At 46.6% G+C, this 26,395-nt stretch overlaps 1 protein-coding gene across 3 annotated transcripts; it reads left to right on the top strand.

Annotated features, from left to right (window-relative positions):
* Positions 1–7,500: 7,500 nt before the first annotated feature.
* On the top strand, positions 7,501–24,008 carry VRK1 (VRK serine/threonine kinase 1). 3 transcript variants are annotated; one of them, XM_040412284.1, is made up of 13 exons: positions 7,501–7,590; positions 8,072–8,247; positions 9,619–9,674; positions 11,152–11,221; positions 11,293–11,380; positions 12,496–12,604; positions 13,151–13,243; positions 13,587–13,719; positions 17,848–17,968; positions 18,642–18,700; positions 19,431–19,606; positions 23,121–23,190; positions 23,810–24,008. In XM_040412284.1, exons 2-13 carry the CDS (start codon positions 8,082–8,084, stop codon positions 23,902–23,904), a joined length of 1,236 nt encoding a protein of 411 aa, XP_040268218.1. In that variant the 5' UTR covers positions 7,501–7,590; positions 8,072–8,081; the 3' UTR covers positions 23,905–24,008. The 3 variants fall into 3 exon arrangements, with proteins under 3 accessions (XP_040268218.1, XP_040268219.1, XP_040268217.1); XM_040412285.1 differs by having other exon boundaries at positions 7,548–7,575; XM_040412283.1 differs by lacking the exon at positions 7,501–7,590 and adding an exon at positions 7,592–7,675.
* The last annotated feature ends 2,387 nt before the right edge of the window (positions 24,009–26,395 follow it).

The raw sequence follows: 26,395 nt of genomic DNA, 5'->3' as shown, positions 1-26,395 counted from the left end.
AGCTATTCCACAGCTGCAGCCTCTGCTTTAGTTGCAATTGCTTCCTCAGAAGTCGCGGAGTTTGTTCGGTCCCGCGTTCTCAGAATTCAGTCGGACCTGGAATCTGGAGTCTCCAGAACTGACGTGCTAGACCAGTTCAAGACCTTACTTCTTGGAACTGACTTTTTGTGTGACGCTTCCACACAGCACCTGAAATTAGCCGCCAAAAGCATGGTTCTCTCTTCCACCAGTCGGCGGCCCCTATGGTTGCGTCCCTGGGTTGCCGATAACGCCTCCAAATTTAATCTGTGTGGCTTACCATATGAACCAGGAAGACTCTTTGGTTCCGAATTAGATAAGATAATGGAGAGAAATAATTATGTTGGGGTACAAAATAGATTTTCTGTCCCCTCCCCAAGAGAAATTTGTTTTAACCAGAACCCTAAACCAGACCAAACAGTCTGTCTTTTATGTTCAAAAAAGGGCCCTAGAGGAAGTTCCTCCTCGCGAACAAGGGCTGGGAGTACACTCCCCCGTTTTTCTAGTCCCAAAGCCGTCGGGCGATTGGCGCATGATCATAGACCTGCGTTACCTAAATCGGTTCATAAGACCAAAGCGCTTCAGAATGGAGACCATTCGATCACTCATCAGCATCCTAAACCCCAGCGATCTAATGATCACCTTAGATCTGAAGGATGCTTACCTTCATATCCCCATTCACCCAGCTCACAGGAGATTTTTAAGAATTGCGGTCTCCATAAGAGGGGTGGTAAAACATTACCAGTTTGCTGTGCTGCCTTTTGGCATTTCTTCCGCTCCCCACACTTTCACAAAAGTTGTGGCTCCGGTTGTCGCCCAACTCAGGCTTCAAGGGCTAGAAATCGTGCCATACCTAGATGACTGGCTTCTAAAAGCCGCCACTCTAGACGTTCTTTTATCTCATCTTCAGCTGGCTCTTCAGTCTCTCCAGCGTTTGGGCTGGCTCATAAATTGGGAAAAATCTGAGATCGTTCCATCTACTTCCAGGATGTTCCTGGGTTTTCTTGTAGACTCCGAACGGATAACCCTTTCCCTCTCTCCAGAGAGGAAGGATCGAGTGAAAAGAGCCGCGCAGTTCCTCATGGCACCTCGGCGGGTGTCCATCAGAACACTCATGAAGATGTTAGGCCACATGTCAGCATCTGCGGAAGCAGTTCCTTGGGCCCTATGGCACCTACGTCCACTTCAGGAAGAAGTGTTAGTCTGGAATCGCAGCCCCAAGGGGTTGGACAAGACGCACTCCCTATCTACCGAAGTCCGTTCGTCGCTCAGGTGGTGGAGGAACCTATCAGATGGGAGCTCCTTGATTCAACCTCGTTGGATCACGTTGACCACAGACGCCTCCCTTCTAGGTTGGGGAGCCCATCTGGAGGAGAATCCAATACAAGGTACCTGGAGTCTGCAGGAGAGGCTTCTCTCATGCAATCTGAGAGAATTGAGAGCAGTTCGTCTCGCTCTCTACCACTTTGCTCCTCTTATTCTTGGAAAGGCGGTAAGAGTCCGCTCAGACAATACGACGGTAGTCGCATACATCAACAGACAGGGAGGCAAAAGATCTCAACCTCTCCTCCAGGAAGTTGGTTTAATTCTTGCTTGGGCAGAAACCAGTCTATCCCACCTTTCGGCTGTTCACATCAGAGAGAATCTCAACATAGTTGCAGATCGGCTGAGTCGGGGTCTGCCAGTTCCAGGCGAATGGTCATTGAACAGAGACGTTTTCACCCAGATCACACTCCGGTGGGGTGTTCCAGAGATCGACTTGATGGCGAGGTGGACGGATTTTGCTCCCTCTACAAGGAGGACAATCCGCTGGCGATTTACGCTCTGTCCATAACATGGAGGTTCAGGCTGGCTTACATATTCCCTCCAATTTCCATGATACCAAGGGTATTGACGAAAATCAAGCAAGACCAGACCCCGGTCATTGCGATAATACCATTCTGGCCGAAGAGGTCTTGGTTCACCCAGCTCATGAAGATGAGTCAGGGCACATATTGGAGACTTCCCCTAACGCAGGACCTTGTGTATCAGGACACAGGTCCCTGGCCTAGATCTGAGGAGACTCAGTCTGACAGCCTGGAGATTGACAGGTCCCTACTAGAAGCTAGAGGGCTTTCTGCGGAGGTCTTGAGAACCATTTCACACTCCAGGGCGGAGTCTACAAACAAAGCTTACTCAAGGATATACAAGATCTTCCTTCAGTGGTGTGCTGATAAAGAGGTTGTACCCTCAGATCCTCCTCTTTCAGCTATTATACAGTTTCTGCAGGACGGCCTGGACAAGGGTCTAAGCCCGTCAAAGCTCAGAGTTCATACCAGTGCGCTTTCTGCCTGTTTACGCAGACCTTTAGCTCAAGACCCCCTACTCAGGAGGTTCCTCAAAGGAGCCGAAAGACTAAAACCTAGAATCCTGAGACCTATCCCTGAATGGGATTTATCTTTGGTTCTGAGGGGGCTATCCTCTCCCCCCTTTGAACCCTTAAAAAATGTGGACCTTAAAATGTGGCCTGCTGTCCTTGTCGGGGAAAAACAAAGGTCTAAAGGCCTCTAAACCCTCTTTGAGTAGATGTGTAAAAGAGGCAATCTATAAAGCTTTTCTAGCTCAGGGGTTGGCTCCTCCATCCTTTGTCGCTGCCCACTCTACAAGGGCAGTATCTACTTTGTACGCGGAGAAAGGTTTGGTTCCGCTGGAACAAATCTGTGCTGCAGCCTCTTGGAGTTCCCACAGCACCTTTTATAAAGCATTACCGCCCAGACTCTAGGCGCTCTGAGGGAGTGGCATTTGGACGTACCATTCTCAGTTCCGCCCTCTCATAAAAAAAAAAGGGAACCCTCCCAATTTGTCTGTCGCTCCTTGCTAGGTCCCCACTTGTGCTGCTGGTTAGGACGTAAGGGAGGCGTTAATTTTAACGTAAATTTGTTTTCCCTTAGTCCTAACAGCAGCACACAAATTTCCCACCCTATTTTTGTTTGTGTACTTGCTGATAAAGCACTGGTTTAAGGGCAGGCGGCCCTTTTTAGGGGGTGGGTTAATTGTTTAATTGTCTTTGTAGCAATTTTAATCAATAAAAATTCCACCTGTCCTACCAGTTTCACAGGGGAGAACTCCCCCACTTGTGCTGCTGTTAGGACTAAGGGAAAAAAAATTTACGTTAAAATTAACGCTTCTCATTGTGCACACGCACCTGACTGTAGATGTGATTCATCAGACCAGGCCGCCTTATTCCCATAGTGCAGCTGGTGCCATCTCTTCCCCAGGTAAGTGCCGCACATGCCCCTGCCGTCCACACAATGTAAATGTCATTTACCAGACCAGGCCGCCTTCTTCCCATAGTGCAATCTCTTCCTTAGGCCCCAAGCACAAGAATATATTTTTTTTTCCGTGTCCATTCAGTTTTTTTTGCGGACCGTATACGGAACCATACATTTCAATGGGTCCGCAAAAAAAGCGTGAGCATTCTATTTCCGTATGTCCGTTCCGCAAAAATATAGAACATGTCCTATTATTGTCCAGATTACGGACAAGGATAGGACTGTTCTATTAAGGGCCAGCTGTTCCGTTCCGCAAAATATGGAATGCACACGGACTTCATCCATATTTTTTGCGGATACGGTTGTGTGCATGAGGCCTTAAGGTACTATTACACTAGCAGATTTCCTACAGATCACGATAAACAACCGAAGATGTAAGAACTCATTAGTGACGAAACTTTCGCTTTTATACAAGCATTGATAATCGTTCGTACCTGCAATCGTCCCTTGTTCGCTTTAAAATCAATCGTTGTTATTACATGTAAAGATGGTGGACAGATGCTTGGTCAAGAGGTTGGTCTTCAGGTGGAATAAACGGTGTGACAATGGATGACGTTGTGGTGATGGGTGTACACCTACTGATAACCACCTACAGTACCACCCAGTGTATGTCACATTCCCCATCCAGAAAAGTATTTCCGTTTCAAGGTAGCCAATGGAAAAAAAACATGTATATTTCAAAGACGCACTTATTGCCACTCCGCCAAGCCATGCAGTTGATCGTTAGCGATAGACGACTACATATTATACGAACGGATCTATTAACAACGAACAGTAACTTTTTAGCTGAAAGATCACAATGGACGAGAAACGAGCGATCTATTGCTAACAGTGTTGAGTGAACTTCTGTTTTTAAGTTCAGCGTACAAGGTTCAGGTTATCTAAGAATTCCGTTACGGATTTCGCTACCACAGACCATAACTTATGGTCCGAGGTCACGGAATCCATAACGGAATTCTTAGATAAGCCGAACCTTGTACACCGAACTTGAAAACAGAAGTTCACTCATCCCCAATTGTGGCCGGCACTTCCCTTAGGTGCTGTTGATCTGGCACTGATCGCACTTCCGAGCGTCTCTACCACTGGCACTGACAACTTACTGCTGCAGTAGGATCTAACACTGGTACCGAGGACCTTACACCATACCACCCACGACTGTGCTTTTGTCCAGTCCCTGCCCATTCCCTAGGGGCGCTGCTTGTAATCTCTTGCTCATTGCTAAGGGTCACTCATTATACAGTTCTGATCAAAAGTTTAAGACCACTTGAAAAATGGCAAAAAATCATATTTAGCATGGCTGGATCTTAACAAGGTTCCAAGTAGAGCTTCAACGTGCAACAACAAGAAATGGGAGGGAGACAGAACATTTTTTGAGTATTCAATTTATTGACAACAACGAATAAACTGAAACAGGCTGTTTTTCAGCTGATCAAAAGTTTAGGATCACACCCAAAAAAAAACTTAAACTCCCCCAAAACAGAAATCCAACTTCCAAACATGAACTCAGTAATGAGTAGCTCCGCCGTTATTGTTTATCACTTCCAAAATTTGTTTCGGCATGCTTGATGCAAGCGTTTCCATGAGGTGAGTGGGAACATTTCTCCAAGTGGTGAAGACGGCCGCACGAAGGCCATCTACTGTCTGGAACTGTTGTCCATTTTTGTAAACTTCCCTTGCCATCCATCCCCAAAGGTTCTCAATTGGATTTAGATCAGGGGAACACGCATGATGGGCCAAAAGAGTGATGTTATTCTCCTGGAAAAAGTCCCTTGTCCTGCGGGCATTGTGTACTGTAGCGTTGTCCTGTTACCACACAGACGAGGGCCCTCAGTCATGAGGAATGCTCTCTGCAACATCTGGACATAGCCAGCGGCCGTTTGACGCCCCTGCACTTCCTGAAGCTCCATTGTTCCACTGAAGGAAAAAGCCCCCCAGACCATTATGGCGCCCCTCCACTGTGGCACGTAGAAAACATCTCAGGTGGGATCTACTTGTCATGCCAATAACGTTGGAAACCATAAGGACCATCAAGGTAAAAAAAAAAAAATTCTCATCAGAGAATAAAGCTTTCTTCCACCTTTGAATGTCCCATGTTTGGTGCTCTCTTGCAAGGTCCAAACGAGCAGTTCTGTGGCGTTCAAGGAGACGAGGTCTTTGAAGACGTTTTTTGTTTTTGAAGCCCTTCAGTCTCAGATGCCGTCTGATGGTTATGGGGCTGCAGTCAGCACCAGTAAGGGCCTTAATTTGGGTCGAGGATCGTCCAGTGTCTTGACGGACAGCCAATTGGATCCTCCGGCTCAGTGCTGGTGAAATTATTTTGGGTCTTCCACTTGACTTTTTTGTTCCCTAACCCTCAGGATCATTTAAGAGATTCCAAATGACTGTCTTACTGCGTCCCACCTCAGCAGCGATGGCGCGCTGTGAGACCCTGCTTATGCAGTTCAACAACCCGACCACGTTCAAAAAGGGAGTTTTTTTGCCTTCGCCATCACAACGTGTGACTACCTGACAGAAAATGACAATGAGTCCAGATCTTTGCACAGATTTGGCCTTTTTAAAGGCATGTGGTCCTAAAATTTGGAGCAGCTGAAAAAAAGCCTGTTTCAGTTTAATCGTTATTTTCAATTAATTGAATGCTCAAAAATGTTTTGTCTCACTCCCATTTCTTCTTGTTGCATGTTGAAGCTCCACTTGGAACCTTGTTAAGATCCAACAATGTAAAATATGATTTTTTGCAATTTTTCAAGTGGTCTTAAACTTTTGATCTGGACTGTACTATGGCCTCAGAAAGGGAATCACTCACCAGTTTTATGCTTCTGTGACAGAGGCGGATCCTCAAAAAACGGATGCCGCCCGTGTGCCTTCCGCAATTTGCGGAACAGGAGGCCCATTATAGAGATGCTTATTTACTCCCTATATTATTCAGACACAGCAATCCGAACCCAATTCGCTCACCCCTACCTGTGCCCAACAGACGTGACGTCTCACCCGAGCACTGAGGTCCCTTCAAACAGCTGATTGTGAGGGTGCTGGGATCCGGGCCCCCACCAATCTGACACTGATGACCCATCTTGAGGACAGGTCAAGAAGCTGCATAACCCCTTTAAAATTCATCCCACAAGTCAATTTATGCTGCAGATTTTCATCAAATATCTTCCACATCGCTGGTACTGGAAATTCCTGCGGCACGCAAATCTGCAAGGTGTAATCCGCACAGCCCCCAACTCCGTTAAAGGGGTTATCAGAGATGTGTCGCCATCCTGCGCGTCCGCCACTTCCGGGATCACGTTGTACATTGGGCACGTGATACCAGCCTGGGGTTAGAACCCGTAGCGCAGGAGCCTGAATCTCTCGCGTGCGCTTTGGTGAGGGTCAGGGCGACGCTTGCGCTGCAGGTTGTAATGCCAGGTCATATGCCTGATGTATGGCACGAGATCTCGGAAGTGGCGGCCACACGGGATCGCTGCACATCTCGGATCACCCTTTTAAAGGGGCATTGCGGTTGTTTATATGGGATAACTATTAGGTCAGTGGAGGTAATACCGCCGTGACACCCACCGATCACGAGAATGGGGGCCTCGTCCCCCGCTCCATTCATTTCTATGGGAGCTCCTGAGATAGTGCAGTGCCGTACTCGGCTCTCTCTGGAATTCCCATAGAAATAAATGGAACTGGCGCTCACATGTCGGGACGGCTGGTACGGTCCTTTCAGGGGGGATGCAGGGCGCCCATTCTAGTGATGGTGGGAGTACCCCTTTAAAGCTAGTTCACACAGCAGATCTGGTCTTTACCGGTTTCTCCATGTGTATGTGGCAGACCTGTGCGCTAAACCACGCGCGGACAGTCACCAAAGTTTCCACAGACACGTCCTCTCGTGGACTCCCACTGAAAACAATGGGGAGCAGTGTCCTCACCGCCAGACAGTGATTTCTGTCCCTATGTGTGGCACGTTATGGGGACATCTGTCAGGGGAGTACATATCAGTTACACACCGGCTGTAAGAGACGCATATAAGGAGTTTACTGAGGAAGGACCTCGGTGCAGCTCAGGCGGCCTCCCCCAGCTCTACAGGCCGCGGCCGCTTCCTCACAGACACCACACGATTATTGGCGGGAAACCCCCCTTCCGCTTTGAGCTTGAAGGGAGGTCACGTGACGCCGACGTAATCACGCTCGCTACGTCCGGCGATAGAAGCGACGACTAGGAAGCTGAGCCGCTGCTGAATTGAGTTTCCCGCGTAGGACAAGTGAGCGGCTCTCAGGTACTGCAGCCCCTGGGCCCCGCCGCCGCCTGCTGCCTGCGTGTGTGTGTGTGGGGGATGCGGAGAGTCCTAGAGCCGCCATGGTGTATGTGTGAGGAGTCCGCGCGGTCACCGTGTGGTCCTGACCGAGTCTTCTGGGGGAAGGGGGGAACAGCTACATATTACAGGGGTGGCGGGGGGAAGGTTACCCTAAAAAAAAAACGTCATGAAGTTTCTGCGCCCCCTCCCCTGTTCTTGGTTGGTTCCGCCTGGACTCCTCTGGTCTTCCATAGTGACTGCTGACAGGAATCATGTGATCCGCCCAATCATTGCCCTCTGGGGTCAGGGGCTGTACTACTGGCATCATGGCTCCTGTCAGCAGCTCTGCCAGTAGTGCATCAGATGGCTGCAGAGGTGCGTGTTGTCATTTTAGATTGTGTTTTATTTTTTTTTGGAAAGGGAGGTATTAGAATTATTATTTATTTTTGTAATTATTCTACAGATTAAGTACAATGCCTTGTAAAAAAAAAGCGGCAGCACCGGCTGCCAAAAGAGCCCCACCTAAACGCAAGCTGGCGGAGGAGTTTCCACAAGGAGAAGTTCTCACGGATTCGGCAAAAAAGCAGTGGAAATTGGGAGCGCCCATCGGTCAGGGTGGATTTGGACGTCTTTACCTTGGTAAGATAAGTGGTTGTCCAGTTTCAGATATTAAAGGGGTTGTCCAAGTAATATTTATTGATGACCTATCCATTCATTTCAGTGGTACGGATTGCTCCTATACGAGTGTATACAATGAAGGGGAGGCAGCGCTGGCGCGGCGCGCGCCTTCTCTTCACACAGCCGATCTGATATTGATGACCTATACTCGGCACTGAGCAATCGCAACCGCCTCGCCATTAACCGCTATGGGGAGTTACGGGAAATAGCCAAGCCTGCCCTCAGGGGTTTTTAGAACTCCCATAGCGGTGAACGCTGTGCAGGGGGCTGGTTCTGATGATATTTATTATTTTTTCCTCCCTTATATAGCGCTGACATATTCCGCAGCGCTGAACAGACATGATCATGAAGCTGTCCCTATCAGTATGTAGGGGGAGGGCACGCGGGGAAACCCATGCAAACATGGGGAGAACATACAGACTCCATGCAGCCCTTGGTCGGATTCGAACCCTGCAGGACACCAGTGCTAACCACTGATCATCGTGCTGCCCGAGGTGGCACCTGCTCCTGTCTCACATGGATAGCATTGATGGGAGTACATGTTAGAAGTATGTCTGCCAATTTAGGTGGGACTGGTCAGCTGTCAAATGTACACGAATGCCCCAACAATCCCCTGACTGCAGACCTGTGAGGTGCAGTGAAGGATCGGGCTGTGGGAGTTTAGCATGCCCAATCCTTTGTCCCTGCAGCAGCTGCAACTGTGGTATACCAGTGGTTTAGGGTACTTTCACACTTGCGGCAGGACGGATCCGACATGCTGTTCACCATGTCGGATCCGTCCTGCGGCTATTTTGCCGTGCCTCCGGACCGCCGCCCCGTCCCCATTGACTATAATGGGGACGGGGGCGGAGCTCCGGCGCAGCACGGCGAAAGCCGCCGGACTAAAAAAACCTGACATGCAGTAATTTTAGTCCGGCGGCCTTTCGCCGTGCTGCGCCGGAGCTCCGCCCCCGTCCCCATTATAGTCAATGGGGACGGAGCGGCGGTCCGGAGGCACGGCGAAATAGCCGCAGGACGGATCCGACATGGTGAACAGCATGTCGGATCCGTCCTGCCGCTAGTGTGAAACTAGCCTTATGCCCCTTTCCCATTGGAATCGCATGCACACTGGGATTGTGGGCAGTGTGGAATAGAGATGGGATGTGCTGACATTTTAGATGTTGCCGCTAGGGAACAATCCGGATACCCCATAAATTAGAGCTTGCTGGCAGTAACTGGTCAGCATATTGTCCGCTTAGTTACAGATTGAGCCCTGTAATAATCCGCAGGCTCGCGGGAGCCCTGCGCTGCTTGCTTGCAGGTTCTAATGTCTGTTTTCCTTCTGCTCCCCAGCGGATGAAAATTCTTCCAAAACAGTTGGACCCGATGCTCCTTATGTCATTAAAGTGGTGAGTCTGCTTTTACCATTTACTGTGCTGTCAATCGCCTCATCTAGTGCCCAATCCGTATGAGAACATATATGAGGAGAATAAAACTCTACCTTTTTATTGAGTAATTTAATAGCAGGAAATAGTGTAATCCACATTACAGCCAAGGTTTATTCAACCACGGTGCGGGATCAATTATCTACATGTATGTGCTGTTTTTTACTTAAAAAACAAAGGGGGGAATTCATCTTTCCCCCTATGACTTTTGTGTTGAAACATTGCAAAACCCCAGATTTGCAACTTTTTAAATGCCATTGTGACTTTTTAAGGCGTAATTTATGACTAGGTCTGTTACTTAACTTAAATGACATGCCTCCTCCTCCGGCAGTGCAGGGCCGGTAGCATGTCCCGGTCTTCGTATATCAGGGCCAAAATGTCCTTGTACAGATGGCTTCTAGGTTTTTATTTGGGGAAGGAGTTGTCCTTTGCCATTCAGTCTTGTGGCCATACACGGTAGTTTAGTAGGGTGTATGTGGGCAGTCCAGTTATCTCTCTAGATTTGCCTTTGGGGATTGGGAAGAGAAGAATCTGAACATATCAATTAAAGGGGTTGTCCAAGATAATAAAAAATCTTGGATAATCCCTTTTATTTGCTAAAAATAAAACCGTTAAATTCGCCCATTCTCCAGCACCGGTTTTTGCAGCGCTAGCCCTGTCCTCCTCCTGCCACTGCTTGTTTAGTCTGCAGCGGTGAGGTGCCAGTGTGTGGCGGCTGTAACCAATCACTGTCCTCAGCGGTCTAACTCTGAGGACAGTGATTGGCTGCAGCGATGTCATGCTGTTCACCTGCACGTCACTGACTCTGTGACATGTATAGCGAAATGCATGTGACGACTGCAACCCATCACTGTCCTCCGAGTTAGACCACTGAGGGCAGTGGTTGGCTGCTGCAGTCACATGCTGCATACTGGCACCTCACTGCTGTACTCTGTAAACACGGAGTGGCAGAAGGACTGGACCAGCGCCGCAGAGAACACAGATGGAGAAATACTTTTATGGATCAATACTCCGCATACTTGAAGTAGAGCCGATGATGGGGCAGAGCGTTCAGAGCAGCGCTTCTGCCTCCTTGTTTGTTTGTATTTTAGCACAGGTTTCGTTATCCATTAAGACCATCTATTTACAGCTTTCAGTATAAAAATAAATCCTGAAACCTTTCAAGGGCTCAAGAGGCACTTTGTAGCATATTTTCCCTTCTCTCTATGGCACATGTGGTGTATTTGTACTATGGATATTGCCCCCCTTCAGTTTAATGTTTTGCTGTGGCATTTTGGCACGTGTGTGTACCCCGACATGGGGAAAAGTGGTTTCACGTTGGATGATGCTCCATTCATGATCAGCACTTACTCCATACAGATCACCCAGTGTGATTCTGGAGAAAGACTGTAGGATACATAAGAGGAAGCCGCGTTAAATATTATATTTTTATTTTTTTAAGGAACCAAGTGACAACGGACCCCTCTTCTCTGAACTCAAATTTTACATGCGAGCCGCCAAACCCGATATGAGTGAGTATTTAGAAATGAGTCAACTCCTTTCTTTTTCTACAGCTGAACATGTTTTGTTTTTCCTCTCCTAGTTCAAAAGTGGACCAGCAGTCATAAATTAAAATACCTTGGTGTACCCAGGTATTGGGGATCTGGGCTGCATGACAAAAATGCAAACAGGTAATTGGCAGTATTTACTAAAATAATTCAGCTAATTAATTTACACTTCAAAGGTATAGTTAGAGACCTGCCTAGGCCCTGTTCACACTGCCGTCAAGTTTTCTCTATGCGGTTTACCTGCTCGCCTTCGACGTCGCAGCGGTGTGCAGGTGTAATTGCACCTCTTCCATCTCAATCACTTTGGTTATTCTGCTCCTTCCCATTGAAGTGAATGGGGACAGAGGAGCTGCAATTACACTGCTGTGATGTCGACAGCGAGCAGGTAAACCGTGAAGAGAACGCACCGCTCGTACGAGCTGATCAGTGGGGGTGCTGGAGCCAGACCCCCCATCAATATAGGAAACTGGCCAATTCCTTTAAAGAGGTTGCCTCCCTTCAGCAAATGGCATTTATTATGTAGAGAAAGTTACTACTAGCCACTTACTAATGTATTGTGATTATCCATATTGCCTCCTTTGCTGGCTGGATTCATGTTTCCATCACATTATACACTGCTCGTTTCCAGGGTTACGACCACCCTGCGAATCCATCAGTGGTGGTCGTGCTTGCATACTATAGGAAAAAGCACTAGTCTATGTGCGGTCCCAGACACTAAATAGGCCGGCACTTTTTCCTATAGTGTGCAAGCACGACCACCACTGATGGATTGCAGGGTGGTCGTATCCCTGGAAACGAGCAGTGTATAATGTGATGGGAAAATTGAATCCTGCCACCAAGGGAGGCAATATGGAGAATCACAATACATTAGTAAGTGCCTTGCATTAACTTCCTCTGCATAATAAATGCTATTTGCTGAACTGAGACAACCCCTTGAAGCCATCCTAAGGCTGTGTGAATGGAAAAGTAAAAACCCTATAGCTGTTGGGAAGCAGGGAGGAAAAATAACTGCTAATTACCCTGGTCCTTAATGGGTTAAATGATCCGCCGAGTTTCCAGCCAGTATACTTGCGCAAGCAGCGTTTTGATGTCCGTCTCCAAAGCGGAATGGAGACTGAACTGATGCATTCTGAGCGGATCCTTTTCCCCTCCGGAGGTGAAGGCGGGAGCTCCGTCGCTCCTCTCTATGTATTACAGTTAATCAGTCTGGAGAGCTCACTCTTTCATCTGGCTTTCAGGTACAGGTTTATGGTCATGGATCGTTTTGGGAAGGACCTACAGAAAATATTTGAAGAGACTTCCAAGCGATTCTCTCACAAAACTGTGCTGCAGTTAGGGCTGAGACTGGTAAGTACTGTGTTACCTAAAAGGGTTTCCCAAGATCTTACTACTGATGACGTATCCTCAGGATGGGTCATCAGTATCTGATCGGTGGGGGTCCCACACCCAGGACTCACGCCAATCAGCTGTTTGAGAAGGCACTGGCTCTCCAGTGAGTGCCTCAGCCTTTTAGCGGCTTACCAAGCACAGCGCCGTATGTTGTATAGTGGCCGTGCTTGGTATTGCGCTCAGGCTCAGCCCCATTCACTTCAGTGGGGCTGAGCTGCTCCTAGGCATGTGACCGATGAACGTGTCGTCACTGGCCTAGGAAAGGCTGAGAGAAGGTTGTGGCGCTACTGCCTTCTTGAACAGCTGATAGCAGGGTCCCGGGTGTCGGACCCCCACCGATTAGTTGCTGATGACCTATTCAGAGGATATGTCATCAGTATTTAAATTTCAGAATGCCCCTTTAACATATTAGCACAGGCTGACATTCATCCTGCTGCCTCTTACTGCAATATGTTAGTTTTCTTTCATTTTACTATATGACTTGTGGTTAAACCTGTCTTATAGATTGATATTCTGGAGTATGTACATGAGCATGAATATGTACATGGAGATATCAAAGCCTCCAATCTTCTACTGCATCATAAGCACCCTGATCAGGTAAGTAATAGCGGTTAGGTCTCATGCACACATCCATATCCGCTTTGCCGCCTACAAACCGGGAATCTGCAAAAGACAGATACTGTCCGTGTTCCATTTGCATTTTTTCACGGACCCATTGACTTGAATGGAGCCATGGAACGTGATTTGCGGGCAATAATAGGACATGTTCTATCTTTGAACAGAAATACGAAAACAGAATGCACACGGAGACGCTTCAGTTGTTTTTTTTTTTTTTTTGCTGACATTGAAATGAATGGTTCAGTATAAGTAACACATACTGAACGCAAAAAACGTTTGTGTGCATGAGCCCTTACAATCCTATTCTTGCCTTTCTCTTCAGGTGTTCTTGGTGGATTATGGCCTGACTTACAGATACTGTCCAGACGGTGTGCACAAGGAATATAAAGAAGATCCCAGGAAATGTCACAATGGCACTATAGAGTTTACAAGTGTCGATGCTCACTTAGGAGTCAGTAAGTATATGGTAATGATCTGTGGCAGTGGATCTCTGCTCGGGAGTAAAGACTATATTCTCAAGGGGGTTGTTTTGTAAGGTTTCCTAATCTTGGTGGAAGAATAGAGGGCCTCACAGCGGCGCCATACGATGCACACAGAATTATTATTATTAAAGCGCCATTCCATGGCACTGTACATATGATATAGGCCTCTTTCACACTACCGTTTTTTTTTTTTCCGTTTTGCGGTCCGTATACGGAACCATTCATTTCAATGGTTCCGCCAAAAAAATTCCGTTTCCGTTTTTCTATTCCGTTGAAAGATAGAACATGTCCTATATTTGGCCGCAAATCACGTTCCGTGGCTCCATTAAAGTCAATGGGTCCGCAAAAAAAACGGAACACATACGGAAATGCATCCGTTTCCGTTCTGTTTTTTCTGAACCATCTATTGAAAATGTTATGGCCAGCCCAATTTTTTCAATGTAATTACTGTATACTGTATATGCCATACGAAACGGAAACACAACGGAACCAAAAAAACGGAACAACGGAACGCAAAACACTGAAATGGACATACTGTAGTGTGAAAGAGGCCATAAGGGTGTATACATAATACCAAACAATTGCAATAAGCATGAACAAGACAAGTTACAAACTGGTAGAGAGGGAGAGAAGACCCTGCCGCAAGGGCTTACAATCTACAAGGGATATGGGAAGCATACAATACAGAGTGCGAGGTTCAATAAAACTGACCAGTAGGATTTCTTTGCCACAGTACAGGGACTGTTAACGCAACACTTCATCATCTTTTAGGCCGTTTCAGAAAGCCAGAATACCATTGCATTTTAATGTTAAATGTAACGTGTGTTATTGGAAAGAGAAAAGAACCTTTAAAAAAAACGCCTCCAACTAAAATGCATTGTATGAAGATCTCTTAATATTTCACCATAGCCCTTTATGTAACATCTTGCTGCACCGTTTTTGGCAAAAAAATAAATACCTAGAATGTGTGTGTGGTGCCTGGTTGGAAGCCACTTTCACGCAGTCAGTGTTTTGCACCATTAGAGGTCATGCACGCGAGCGTAATGGCTCAGTACATACAGGCACTGGCCGTGTGTACTCCGCGGCGGTGCGGATGCAGACCCATTGACTTTAACGGGTCCGCAAGATACAACTGAAGCTAGAACGTTTCCTATCTTTTGCAGAGTGGAGGCACCGATCGGAAACGCTTCCTTGATCTTTTGGGTCCGTGCCTCTGCACAGCAAAAAGATAGAACATATTCTACCTTTGGCCGTATCTTGTGGACCTATTCAAGTCAATAGGTCTGCATCCACAAATGGAGTGCCCACGGCCAGTGCCCCTGCATTGCGGACCTCTGTTTGCCTTCCGCAGCACAGATATGTGTTTAAGCTGACCAAATACTGATTGTGGGACACGTGGCTTAAAGGATAACTGTCATATTTGCATTAAAAAATCATATGTCGGCATATGTTAACTGCTGCTGCAGCAGCATTATGCATAAAGCAATCTTTAGTTTCTTCACTTACCACTGTTTTCCTTGAGTTTTCCCCTTAGTTACGGCTGTTTTGAATCCTACATTATAAGGATCTTCTCTAGATGGCTCCTCTGCCAGTTCTCTGAGGCCAAAACTGCTTTCCCTCAGGTCACATACACACTTGCTGTAGCCAGCAGCTTCCTGCCAGCCAATTGGATTGGATTACTGAGAGACACGCCTCCTCACTCTGAAGCCCAATGCAGGCATGCAGTGTGAAGGACCGCCCCTCCGTCTTCCTAGCCGGAGACAGATCAGCCATAGCAACGGTCTTTTAAGGGAGCAGTGGAAAGGGACAGAGGACATTAATGAAAGCTGTTATTATAAGGTAATTACAGATCTTTTGGCAATCATTAACAGACTGAGGCTACTTACGGATCCGCACGATGATGCAAACGCTTGTATCAGTTTGCATTATTCATTAAAAAAAAGTCAAGTCAAAACGGATCAGTCTTGACTTACATTGAAGGTCAATGGGGGACGGATCCGTTTTCAATTGCACCATATTGTCAGGGAAAACGGATCCGTCCCCATTGAATTACATTGTAAGTCAGGACGGATCCGTTTGTCTCCGCATCGTCGGGTGGACACCAAAACGCTGCAGGCGGCCTCCAGAGCGGAATGGAGGCTGAATAGAGGCAACCTGATGCATTCTGAACGGATCCTTATCCATTCAGAATGCATTGGGGCTGAACTCATCTATTTTGGGCCGCTTGTGAGAACCCTGAAACGGATCTCGCAAGCGGACCCAGAAACGGCAGTGTGAAAGTAGCCTACCTCGGGTATACACGCCTAGCTCTAATAAACTAGCAAATTAAAAAAAATATGACAGTTATCCTTTAACTCTGAATCTCCCGGTGACAGATTCCCTTCAGTTTCTGGATCGGCTCCAGCCGCCGGCATATAACAGTGTTCTTTTTGTTGCCTCACTACTGTTTAAAAGAACTTAAAGTTTGGAAACCAAATATTGAGCAAGTGACACTTTTTCCTTTCTAACTTATGAAGTCTGCAACTGGTTCTTCACAAACATCATATTGAAGCCTTTGGCTCAGCTGTTCATTTACTGTACTAAGGGGGTGCTGTTATTGCAGAAGTAATTTGTATTTCTGTCCAAACAACTTGCTAGGCCTCCTACATACAGTATGCAAATTTCTTTGGCACGGCACGTGTATGTGACATCCTTTGAATTCTTAGAAATTAGATTCTCCAGACAGATGAAGAAAATAGTTTATTTTTCTGGCCATTATCTGACTGCAGAAAAACACCACCCAAACAAGTCACATGCAGAATTAACTGAGCTCAAATGTGTTGAAGCCCTGTGTTTGTTTTTTTTTTTTTATTCTCGACGGTGGAAAAGACTCCCCGAATTTTGCAAAAAATAAAGGGATCCAGATTGACGGCCTCGGTAATGTTTTCCAAAAGCATACAGATTTTGCTGCAGCTTTAGGCTCCATTCACACGTCCGTGGTGTGTTGCGGAACCCGCAAAACCCGCCCGGCACCCCTATAGAAATGCCTATTCTTGTCCGCAAGCTGCGGACAAGAGTAGGACATGTTCTATCTTTTGCGGACCTGAAGATCGGGGCCGCGCTCCGCAAATGCGGGTGCTGAGAGCACACTGTGCTGTTCACATCCATTCCGTCCCCATAGAAAATGAATGGGTCCGCACCCGTTCCGCAAAATTGCGGAACGAATGCGGACCCATTTGCGGACGTGTGAATGGAGCCTTACCACCATTGCAGACGAGGATGTTTTCCAAGACACCCCCAAAAAAGTCTGGTTTCCATGTTCTGTCCAAAAAAACTAAAACGCAACGTCCTAAATTTTTGGTTAATGGGATTTTGGAAAAGACAACTCGCCACGTTGTAATTTTTAGAAAAGCAGGACTCCTTTCTTCCCAAAAACAGCTCACACTTGCCTGTAGGTGTTATGCATAGTATTGCAGATCCAGCTCTATCCACTTTAATGGAGCCGAGTTGCAGTACCATATGCAGCCCATGATCTGGTGTGGCACTGTTTCTGGCAGAAATGTTCCTAATGCTGTACAACCCTTTTCATGCTGTAGCAAAAGTATGCCCAGTTTGCACGCACCCCTACCTACAGAAAACTGGGCTATCACAAATATGAGCAAGGAGTATCCCCATCTTTACAAGGCTACATTCACATGACTGTGTATGTATTTTGCAGTCCGCAAAATCTGGATCCGCAAACAATACGGGTGACATCCTTGTTGCTTCCTTTTTTTTTTTTTTTTTTTTTTTTTTTCGGACATTGAAATGAATTTGGTCCTCATCCAAAAACAAAATACATTAGTGTGAAGTAATGTCGGTAGGGCATGGCAACGATTGATTGGTGAGGCTCGACAGCAGAAAACCCCGCCGGCCGCTTCATGCCCTGTACTGCCCCCCAGCCTCCTGGATGTGCAGGGAACTGCAGCAGCCCCAATCATTTCATTGTCAAGATCTGTTGGGGGTCTCGGGTCAGACCAACATGGCCTGTAAGGCGGAAATACCCCTTTAGTCTGCCAAGGTACTCTTATCTTTATGTAAGGTACCAAATGTCACTTCATGATGTTTACTTTTTGATTTCAGGTCCATCAAGAAGAGGAGACTTAGAAATCCTTGGCTATTGCATGATTCAGTGGCTGTGCGGGAAACTTCCATGGGAAGACAAACTGACGGATCCAAATTATGTTGCAGACTCAAAAAGAAGGTATTCGCTCCTCAGTAGTGTCGCTACTGCGTTTTTTTTAAAGGGGTTGTCCTGTTTCTGGAGAAATCCGGACAGCACATGTGGTCTGCAGTAAAGAATAGATCATTGCTTACCTATTGGATCCTGTGCCATTGCTCTGGTTCTCCCAGCATAGCTCTGTGAGTCCGGCCGTGGCAGTGATATAGTGCCGACAACTTGCGACCTCTGCAGCCAATCCATTGCTTCTTTGGTGCACTGCTGAGGCCAGTAATTGGCTGCAGCAGTCACATGTTGTTGGCATGATTTCACCACTGCTGCCAGGGGAACCAGAGCACCCGTGTGAGCTGTCGGGAAGTAACTATCTGTTTATTGCAGGTGGTTCACGACCCCTTTAACTCTTGTGTTTTTTTTTTTTTTTTTTTTTTTTTTATTTCTGAACCAAAACCTTAAAACTATTTCATTTATAAAAGATGCTTGCTGTGAATAAAAATGGTCGATTTGTGGGGGCCGCGTTTCGCCCTGGCCATGAGACCCAACAGTAACATTTCCAATGGTCAATGGACTGCAGCCATTATGTCATAGCACGTCTGCTAGGGGTGCAGTAGTGCATTTCGGGTTTGATAAATTGCCTATGGTGACTTGTACACATTTGCCTGTTATTATGAAATTTATATTCATTATTTTTTGTTTCCAGTTATTATTCTGACATACCAGCACTTATAGACACGTGTTTCCCGGGAAAAAAGAAGCCAGGTGGGTCCTTTTCTATAGAAGAATTTAGACTGAAACTTAAGCATGGGAACATTTTCTGTGCCTTACTGTATACAGCAGGCTTTTGTCACATACACATACCTTGCTATCCAACCAAATGGCCCCTGTAAGGCAGGAAAGTTGTGGGGGAGCTGTCCATGGTGGCTGTTGTGAGCCGAATAGCGATGAGGACTGCAGGCAGAGAGAGAACTGCAGGCTGCCAGATAGATGATGTCTACTTATATATGCAAAAAGATGTGTCGGCTGATATTTTTTTAATTTTCCATAGGTCTGTCTCCTCATATTCTGCACCCAATTAAAGGGCATCTGTCAGCAGATTTGTCCCTATGACACTGACTGACCTGTTACATGTGCACTTGGCAGCTGAAGGCGTCTGTGTTGGTCCCATGTTCATATGTGTCCGCATTGCTGAGAAAAATGTTTTATTATATGCAAATGAGCCTCTAGGAGCAATGGGGGCGTTGCTATTACACCTAGAGGCTCAGCTCTCTCTGCAACTGCCGCGCAGTCTGCACTTTGATAGGGCCAGGCATTATGTTTTAACTGCCTGGCCATTTTAAAAATACCTGTCAGCTAATGCAGTCTTCATCCGCTTTTCACTGCAAGCCTGCTTAGATTTTTCATTTGGCCACCCATTGACCTTTTGGCTGGAAATGTCTATTTTCTCGCAAATTTTGACTAATTATTAAAGCTTCTAATTTGATTTTTACAGATGAGATTACGAAGTACATGGAGGCTGTTGCAGCGCTCGATTATACAGCTAAACCTCAGTACCAGAAGTTAAGAGACCTACTTCTACAGGGTCTGAAATCTCTGGGTGCCAAGGACGATGGGAAACTGGACTTCTCCTCCGCTCAGAATGGAGATGTTCCTGTAAAGGCCCAGAAGGTAATATCCTGCAATGTAGAGTCTAGCTTATTCTACCAGTTTCTTCCCCGTCACTGCCGGAGTATACATTTTTCTGATCTGATATCTTCTATATGTCTGTGCACAGGCAGAATATACTGACGAATGTAAGTGTGACAGAAATGGTGATTTTAAAAAAAACTGTGTGTGTGCTGAAAATGGAAAAGCTGCCCCCCTTTCTGCAACAAATCTGCTATGTGAATTCACCCTTAAAGGGGTTGTCCAGGATTTTACTATTGATGGCATATTGGGATAAGCCATCAATATATGATCGGTGGGGGTCCATAACTACACAGTGATGGTTACTGCAGAGCTGCTCTCATTGACGTGAATGAAAAGAGCACGGCAGGTTCCAGCTCCGGCCACTACACCATGCACAGAGCTCTGTAATTTGGCATTGGAGTTGCCACAAAATAGCTGATTGGCAGAGTCCGACACTGCACCCCCGGCCTGTCCCGAGGACAGGCCATCCAATAGTTAAGGGGGTTTTCCCATGAGTAATGTAAAAAAAAAAAGATTACTATCAGACATCATATGGTACTTGAAAATCTCTTTCTCAGGGGGCAATTCACACAATTGTATTTTCAGTCTGCATCCAATCTGCAGATTGCCAAACGCACACAGTCAGTATCTGTGTTTTGCAGACCTAACAAGACTAGAACCGGCCCTGTACCTCACATGGATCCAGAGATCTCCCCATTCATTGCTCTGCTAGATTGACTTCAAGCTGACAGCTCAGTGGTTGTGTCCTTGCTCAGGAGGCATGTCCTTTAAGGCCTCTTGTGCGGGCCGCAATGCACGAGCACCCACCGTGGGGCAGCGAATCGCGGACCCATTCACTTAAATGGGTCCGCGATCCGGCCGTTCCGCAAAAAGATAGGACATGTTCTATCTTTTTGCGGAACGGAAGTACGGGACGAAACCCCACGGGAGCACTCCGTAGTGTTCCATTCCGCATCTCCGGATTTGCGGACCCATTGAAGTGAATGGGTCCGCATCCGTGATGCGGAATGCACACGGAACGGTGCCCGTGTATTGCGGGTCCGCAATACAGCCACGGGGCGCACACGTTCGTGTGCAAGAAGCTGTGACAGTTAGGCTTATATCAGATATGGCTGGTGGCAGTTGAAGGATGGAACTGAGCATGTGCGTCCACTTTAACGAGAAAAAGAACAACCAGCAGGCGGCGCTGTACAGATACATTTTATTGAATAGCTCAACGGCTTTAATACATTTTTAATTACATGCAATTGCACATTCAGGTGCTGGTTTGAGAATTATAGGGAGAATCCATTTTAAACTACAGCTTGATTCCAAAGTTGGGCAGAAAGACTTCTTAGCGGATCTCATCCGCAAATCTGTGCTTTAGCGAGAAGTTCTAGAGGAAATTACATTGTCCACCTTACTTGAACCTTATGCGTTCCTCAGCAGTGGCCTTAAAATGTCACATTTATTGCTCAGGTGCAAAACTACTTGCAGAGCGGAGAAATATTCTAATTTCTAGCCTTTCCATTTGGCCTGTGCATAGCGGCAGCATAAGCAGTGCAATAATGAGATCTTCTCTCTGTAGTCTTGGTCAGAATGAGAAGTGTCTGTGCGTATTCCTGACTAATGCATCACAAATCTGCTGACATGCTAACCTTGAAGTCCTCGCTGGCGATAATCAGGCCTGTGCAGCGGCAGTGGAGATGGACCTAATGCACTCCATCAATGCAGTTTGCATATGGGAGTTCCCACGGGGGAGCTGCTCTGTGCCAGCTGAGGGGTTACCTGCCCATTGCAGTTATTGTATGTAATTATCAAACCAATCTGTTCAGCCCAGCAGGGTTTAGATGGTAATCTGAAAGCGCTGCTCCTTCCATGAGAGATGGATTGCACTATCCACCCCCCTCACCTTCTATCCCCATCAGCATTGTATCCATACAGCTGCCTCCAGACCGTTGTGATTTTGCGACTGTCAGACTTGTGCAATTGCATATAATTCTCCGGCGAGAGCATTGCTAAGGAAGAGCAAACCTGTAAATGTGCCCACAGGGTATGAACTGCCTGAATTATCTAGATGCTAATGATGGATCGTGCTAATAATTAACGTGCAAAGCGCCACTGCCAAACAATACACCAAAAGGTTTTGGGGTTATATATTTGCATAGTAAAGGGGTTCTCCGATGGCGCTCTGCGCGTGGACCTTGTATTTGCTGGGAAGCCTATGGTAGGTATGATGAGAAATAAATATACAATGCAACAGCTCTCTGCAAACCAAATAAAGTACAAAAAAAGTATTCTAATGCTAATGCTTTATTATGTAAATTAGAGATGCTTGGCAAATACAATTGGAACCTAACACTAAATTCTACTTGTGATGTGCCATGACGGCTACCATACAATTCAGGTTCCACATGCATGCAGGGCCCACCTTTTAATTTTTGTAATTTTTGGTGCCAAAAAGGCCTCCATTAAATCCAGGGAATGCAGATACCAACATGCATGCCGGGCCCACTCCACACCTATCCTGGTGCCAGATGGCCCCCAACGAATGCAATGAGAGTCCACCCTATACCTCTCCTGATGCCAAAAGGCTTCCAGTGAGTGAGGGAGAGCAGGCTAAGCTTTATACTCTCACTAATTAAAATCAGCCTATGGGGCACTTCTGGGACCACCCTTTTTTGATGGTATTTCTAGTGATGGGGCACCCTTTATCGCTTTGCTGTGCTGTTCCCCCTAGCCAAAGGGGGAGGGGGGATCCATGAACCGTCTGATACAGTCACCATTGATTGTATAATGTCATACTGTGCAGGGACCCCCAAACCTCCCCCCCTCCTCCCTCCCCCCCTCCAAATCGTAGCACCCAAAGGTTAATATATATTGTAACGGATCTCCTAGCACCCCGACCGGGTACCTCCGTTGATAGCTGCTCCTAGTGCTTCCTGATGTCCCCAAGCACTCCACTCGACACCGTCAGCGCTGCAGACCCCACGAACCGCCGAAGCTTGGTTGAGGTCTCACCGTCTCCTACCCACCCTGGACCTCCGACAAGGCTCCAGGCTCCAGTGGGGGAACCGCTCCCAAATCCCGAGAGCAGGAACAGCTACCAGAGCTAGTAGTTATAGCCAGGGGAGTTATGCAAATCTCCAGCGTATAGCAATCCCCAGTGTCGATCAGTTACCCAAACATATGTCAGCAGTAGTGACGATATGTCAGCAGTAGTGTTGAGCGAACTTCTGTTTTAAGTTCTGCGTCTAAAGTTCGGCTTCCGGTTAGCGAAGAATCCCGATATGGATTCCGAATTCCGTTGTAGTCCGTGGTAGCGGAATCAATAATCGGCCGATTTATTGATTTCGCTACCACGGACTACAACGGAATTCGGAATCCATATCGGGATTCTTCGCTAACCGGAAGCCGAACTTTAGACGCCGAACTTAAAACAGAAGTTCACTCAACACTAGTCAGCAGTTATTGCATTGTGGGTGTTAATGCAGCCAATTTCATTGTTTTCCAGCGAAAGTTGCCAAAGACCTCTGATGAAGAGGAGGCTGGACAAAGCGAAGTGAAGAGGAAGGCTCCCAGAGGTGAGTCCTATTCTGCTGAAAACTCTTAGTAAAATTAAAGGAGGGGTTGTCTCACTTCAGCAAATGGCATTTATAATGTAGACAAAGTTTAATACAAAGCACTTACTAATGCATTGTGATTCTCCATGTTGCCTCCTTTGCTGGCTGGGTTAATTTTTCCATCCCCTTATACGCGGCTCATTTCCAGGAGTTACGACCACCACTGCAGCACTGGTATAAGATGGCCGGGACTAGAGCTGCTGCGCATGCTTGCCTATAAGAACTTCTGCGGTCCTGCTCACCAGAGAGGCCGCTGCTTATTCCTATGGTGTGCAAGCACGACCACCACCGCTGCTGCATTGCCGGGTGGTCGTAACACCTGAAAACGAGCCGTGTATAATGTGATGGGAAAATGAATCAAACCAGTGAAGAAAGCAATATATACAATCACAATACATTAGTAAGTGGCTTGTATTAACTTTCTACATGATAAATGCCATTTTGCTGAAGCGAGACAACCGCTTTAGGGGAAGAGGTAACCAGAGTTTTTTAAACATCAGTGCACAAGCCCCATAGAAGTTTCCACAACTGACCTGGTGTCACCTTCTGAACATTCGTATTCACATGTGTTTCTGTACAGGGCGCCCTCGAAGAGCTGCTGCAACTTCACCAAAACCTGCTGCAACTTCACCAAAACCATCACCAAAAGGAAGAGGACGCAGAAGAGTGAAGTAGCAGTGATGTCTGTCATATTTTACATGTGTTTTTATGTTTTGTATGGAGAACATGTATAGATGTCCATAATCTTTTGAGAATAAAGTTTTATCCTCCATTCTGTACGTCTCGGCCTGTAGCGGTAGACTTCATTTATGCTGCTGCTGTTATTTTATTTTATTCTTTTTGTGGAAAATTTAACACCTTTAAGTCTTGATTTAACCCCTTTGTTATAGCACTTGGAAATTCTGGCTGCAGAAAGAACACATTTACAGATGCAGTATGGTATTTCTGAAATAATATCGGTCATGTTATAGACCGGAGGAGACAGTCTGTGGCCCGAGCTGCGGTGACCTGGCTGCACTTATAGCTGTCATATGGCGTATGATAGAACTAAGGTTTGGGTTACGATACTTGTGCAGCGGATCCTCTAAGCCAGGTATCCGCAACTTCTGGCGCTGTGAAACCACAACTCCCAGCGTGCACACTTTCTCAGCTATTCTTGTAACTCCCATAGAAGTGAAAGGAGGATTCTGGGAGTTGCAGTTTCAGAACAGCTGGAGTGCCGGAGGTTACGGATCCCTGCTCTAAGGCATCATCTTGCTAGACCGAGACATTCAGTCCTAAGGTGGCGTTCACATGACCTTGGGGCTGCCATGCCAGTGCTGTGGACTGCAAACCACGGTGGCATAGACCGAGATGGCTTCTGTGTGTTTCCGTGGACTTCCAAGTGCCTGCCTCTTTGCCGCAAAAGATAGAACATGTCCTCTTGCGGATCGCGGGCCGATTGAAGTCATTGAGTGCACGGTGGCCCCACATGGGAATGGTCCCTAAGGGGTTTTGCGTTCTTCAGCTCCTTGCATCTTGCTGTTCAAGTGCACTGTAGGGATTGGTGAACGCCCCAAGAGTCAGAACCTCCTCCATGATGAACAATGGTGACCACCTTGCGTGCAGCCATATTTGCAGGAGTGACCTCTTTTTCCTCATCGCTTTGCCATGTATGCCCCTCAGCCTAGCACTATTGGAGGTTGAGCTTGGACATACACTTTTTCCTGTACATTACCTGCTGACTACTCTTAATGAATTCCAAAAAGTTTTTTTTTGTTGTGTTTGTTTCCTTGTGGTGCGTTCGTGCGTGGCGTCTTACCGCAATGGAGGAGAACTGCCTTTAGACTGCATTTACAGCTCTTGATGACTCCAGTTGTGTGTAAATATTAGAAAACAGCAGGGTAATACATTCCAAGAATCACTTGAGTAGTGCCGCGAAGACGAGTGTCCTTACTGGTATTGTAGTCATACTCCCAAGATCCCCTGCTGTTTCTAATCAGTGCGCACAGCCGTGAAAAAACCGGACTGACATTTACAGGCGCAGCGGGGAGATACTTGACTACTCAATGTTGAAGATTCCTCTACCTGTGTTTCAAAGTGGCCAGTGCATATGATAAATCTTCACAGGGGAACTAGTCCGCTCTTCATCTGATGGCTTAATGAGGATATCGATAATGAAGCAGATCCCTCGCCCTCCCACGCAACCCTACAGTGTAAACTCGCCTTCTGTGTATATCCTTCCTTGCACTAATTGGAAATCTTTAGCCTGCCCTGTGTTTATCGCGGCGGAGGAGAAGAAGAATATCATCCCGAGCTGGTGCCTCGCCATTAACTGTCAGTTGTGAATTGTCCATCTGATCCTCCAGATTTGGGAGGCCGTAAATACCGATAGGTTTTCTCCATACTGCCTGGATCACTCGTCTTCCGCTCCCCGGGGAGTAGGACCAGACAGGCTGCCATTTGCTACTGCTAATTCTGCTTAGCTCCGTCGCTAGTGGAGATGGTGTGTAATTAGCTATCTAACTCGGCTCTTACATTTTAATAGCCAATTCGAGCAACATTTTAGCCAAGTCCTATCTCTAATTTGCGTTCACTCCATTAACGAAGTTAGTATTAAAGCGAGAGGAGGAAACCTGCACCGAGATGTTCCTGTTTATTAAAGGGAGTGTCTTGTTTCTTTAAGTATGTGTAAGGCCTCTTGCACACGACCTTATGTATTTTGCAGTCTGCAAAAAATACGGATGACATCCGTATGTATTCCGTATTTGGCGAACTGAACATCTGACCCCTAATAGAACAGTCCTATCCTTGTCGGTAATAGGACATGTTCTATTTTTTTTTGCGGAATGCACGGAGTCCTTATTTATATAAAAAAAAAAATAATTCCGACCCATTGAAATTAATTGTTCCGTATATGGTCTATAAAAGAAACCTGAATGAAATGAAAATACGTTCGTGTGCAAGAGGCCTAAGTCTAAGTTTTTTGTTTTTTTTTTTGTTTGTTTTTTTTTTTTTTCTCCCCCCTCCCCCTTAAAGGGGCTTTCAGGATAGGTCGGTGGCAGTCTGACACCCAAGACCTGAGCCAATCAACTGTGAGGAGACCGCGAGCTTACCGAGCACAACGCCGTCCATTGGATAGTGCCTGTGCTTGGTATCGCTGATCAACTCCATTCACTTGAATTGG

The sequence above is a fragment of the Bufo bufo genome, chromosome 11 (genome assembly GCF_905171765.1).
Source record: "Bufo bufo chromosome 11, aBufBuf1.1, whole genome shotgun sequence".
NCBI classification, from domain to species: Eukaryota; Metazoa; Chordata; class Amphibia; order Anura; family Bufonidae; genus Bufo; species Bufo bufo.
The sequence above is the reverse complement of the archived record's forward strand: the minus strand, read 5'-3'. Positions and strand labels throughout refer to the sequence as shown.

Excerpts from the sequence above, each read along its gene's own strand:
- VRK1 (XM_040412283.1), top strand. Across the intron at positions 11,222-11,292 it reads AGCCGCCAAACCCGATATGA|TTCAAAAGTGGACCAGCAGT; the intron begins GTGAGTATTTAG and ends TTCCTCTCCTAG. Across the intron at positions 13,244-13,586 it reads ATCATAAGCACCCTGATCAG|GTGTTCTTGGTGGATTATGG; the intron begins GTAAGTAATAGC and ends CTTTCTCTTCAG.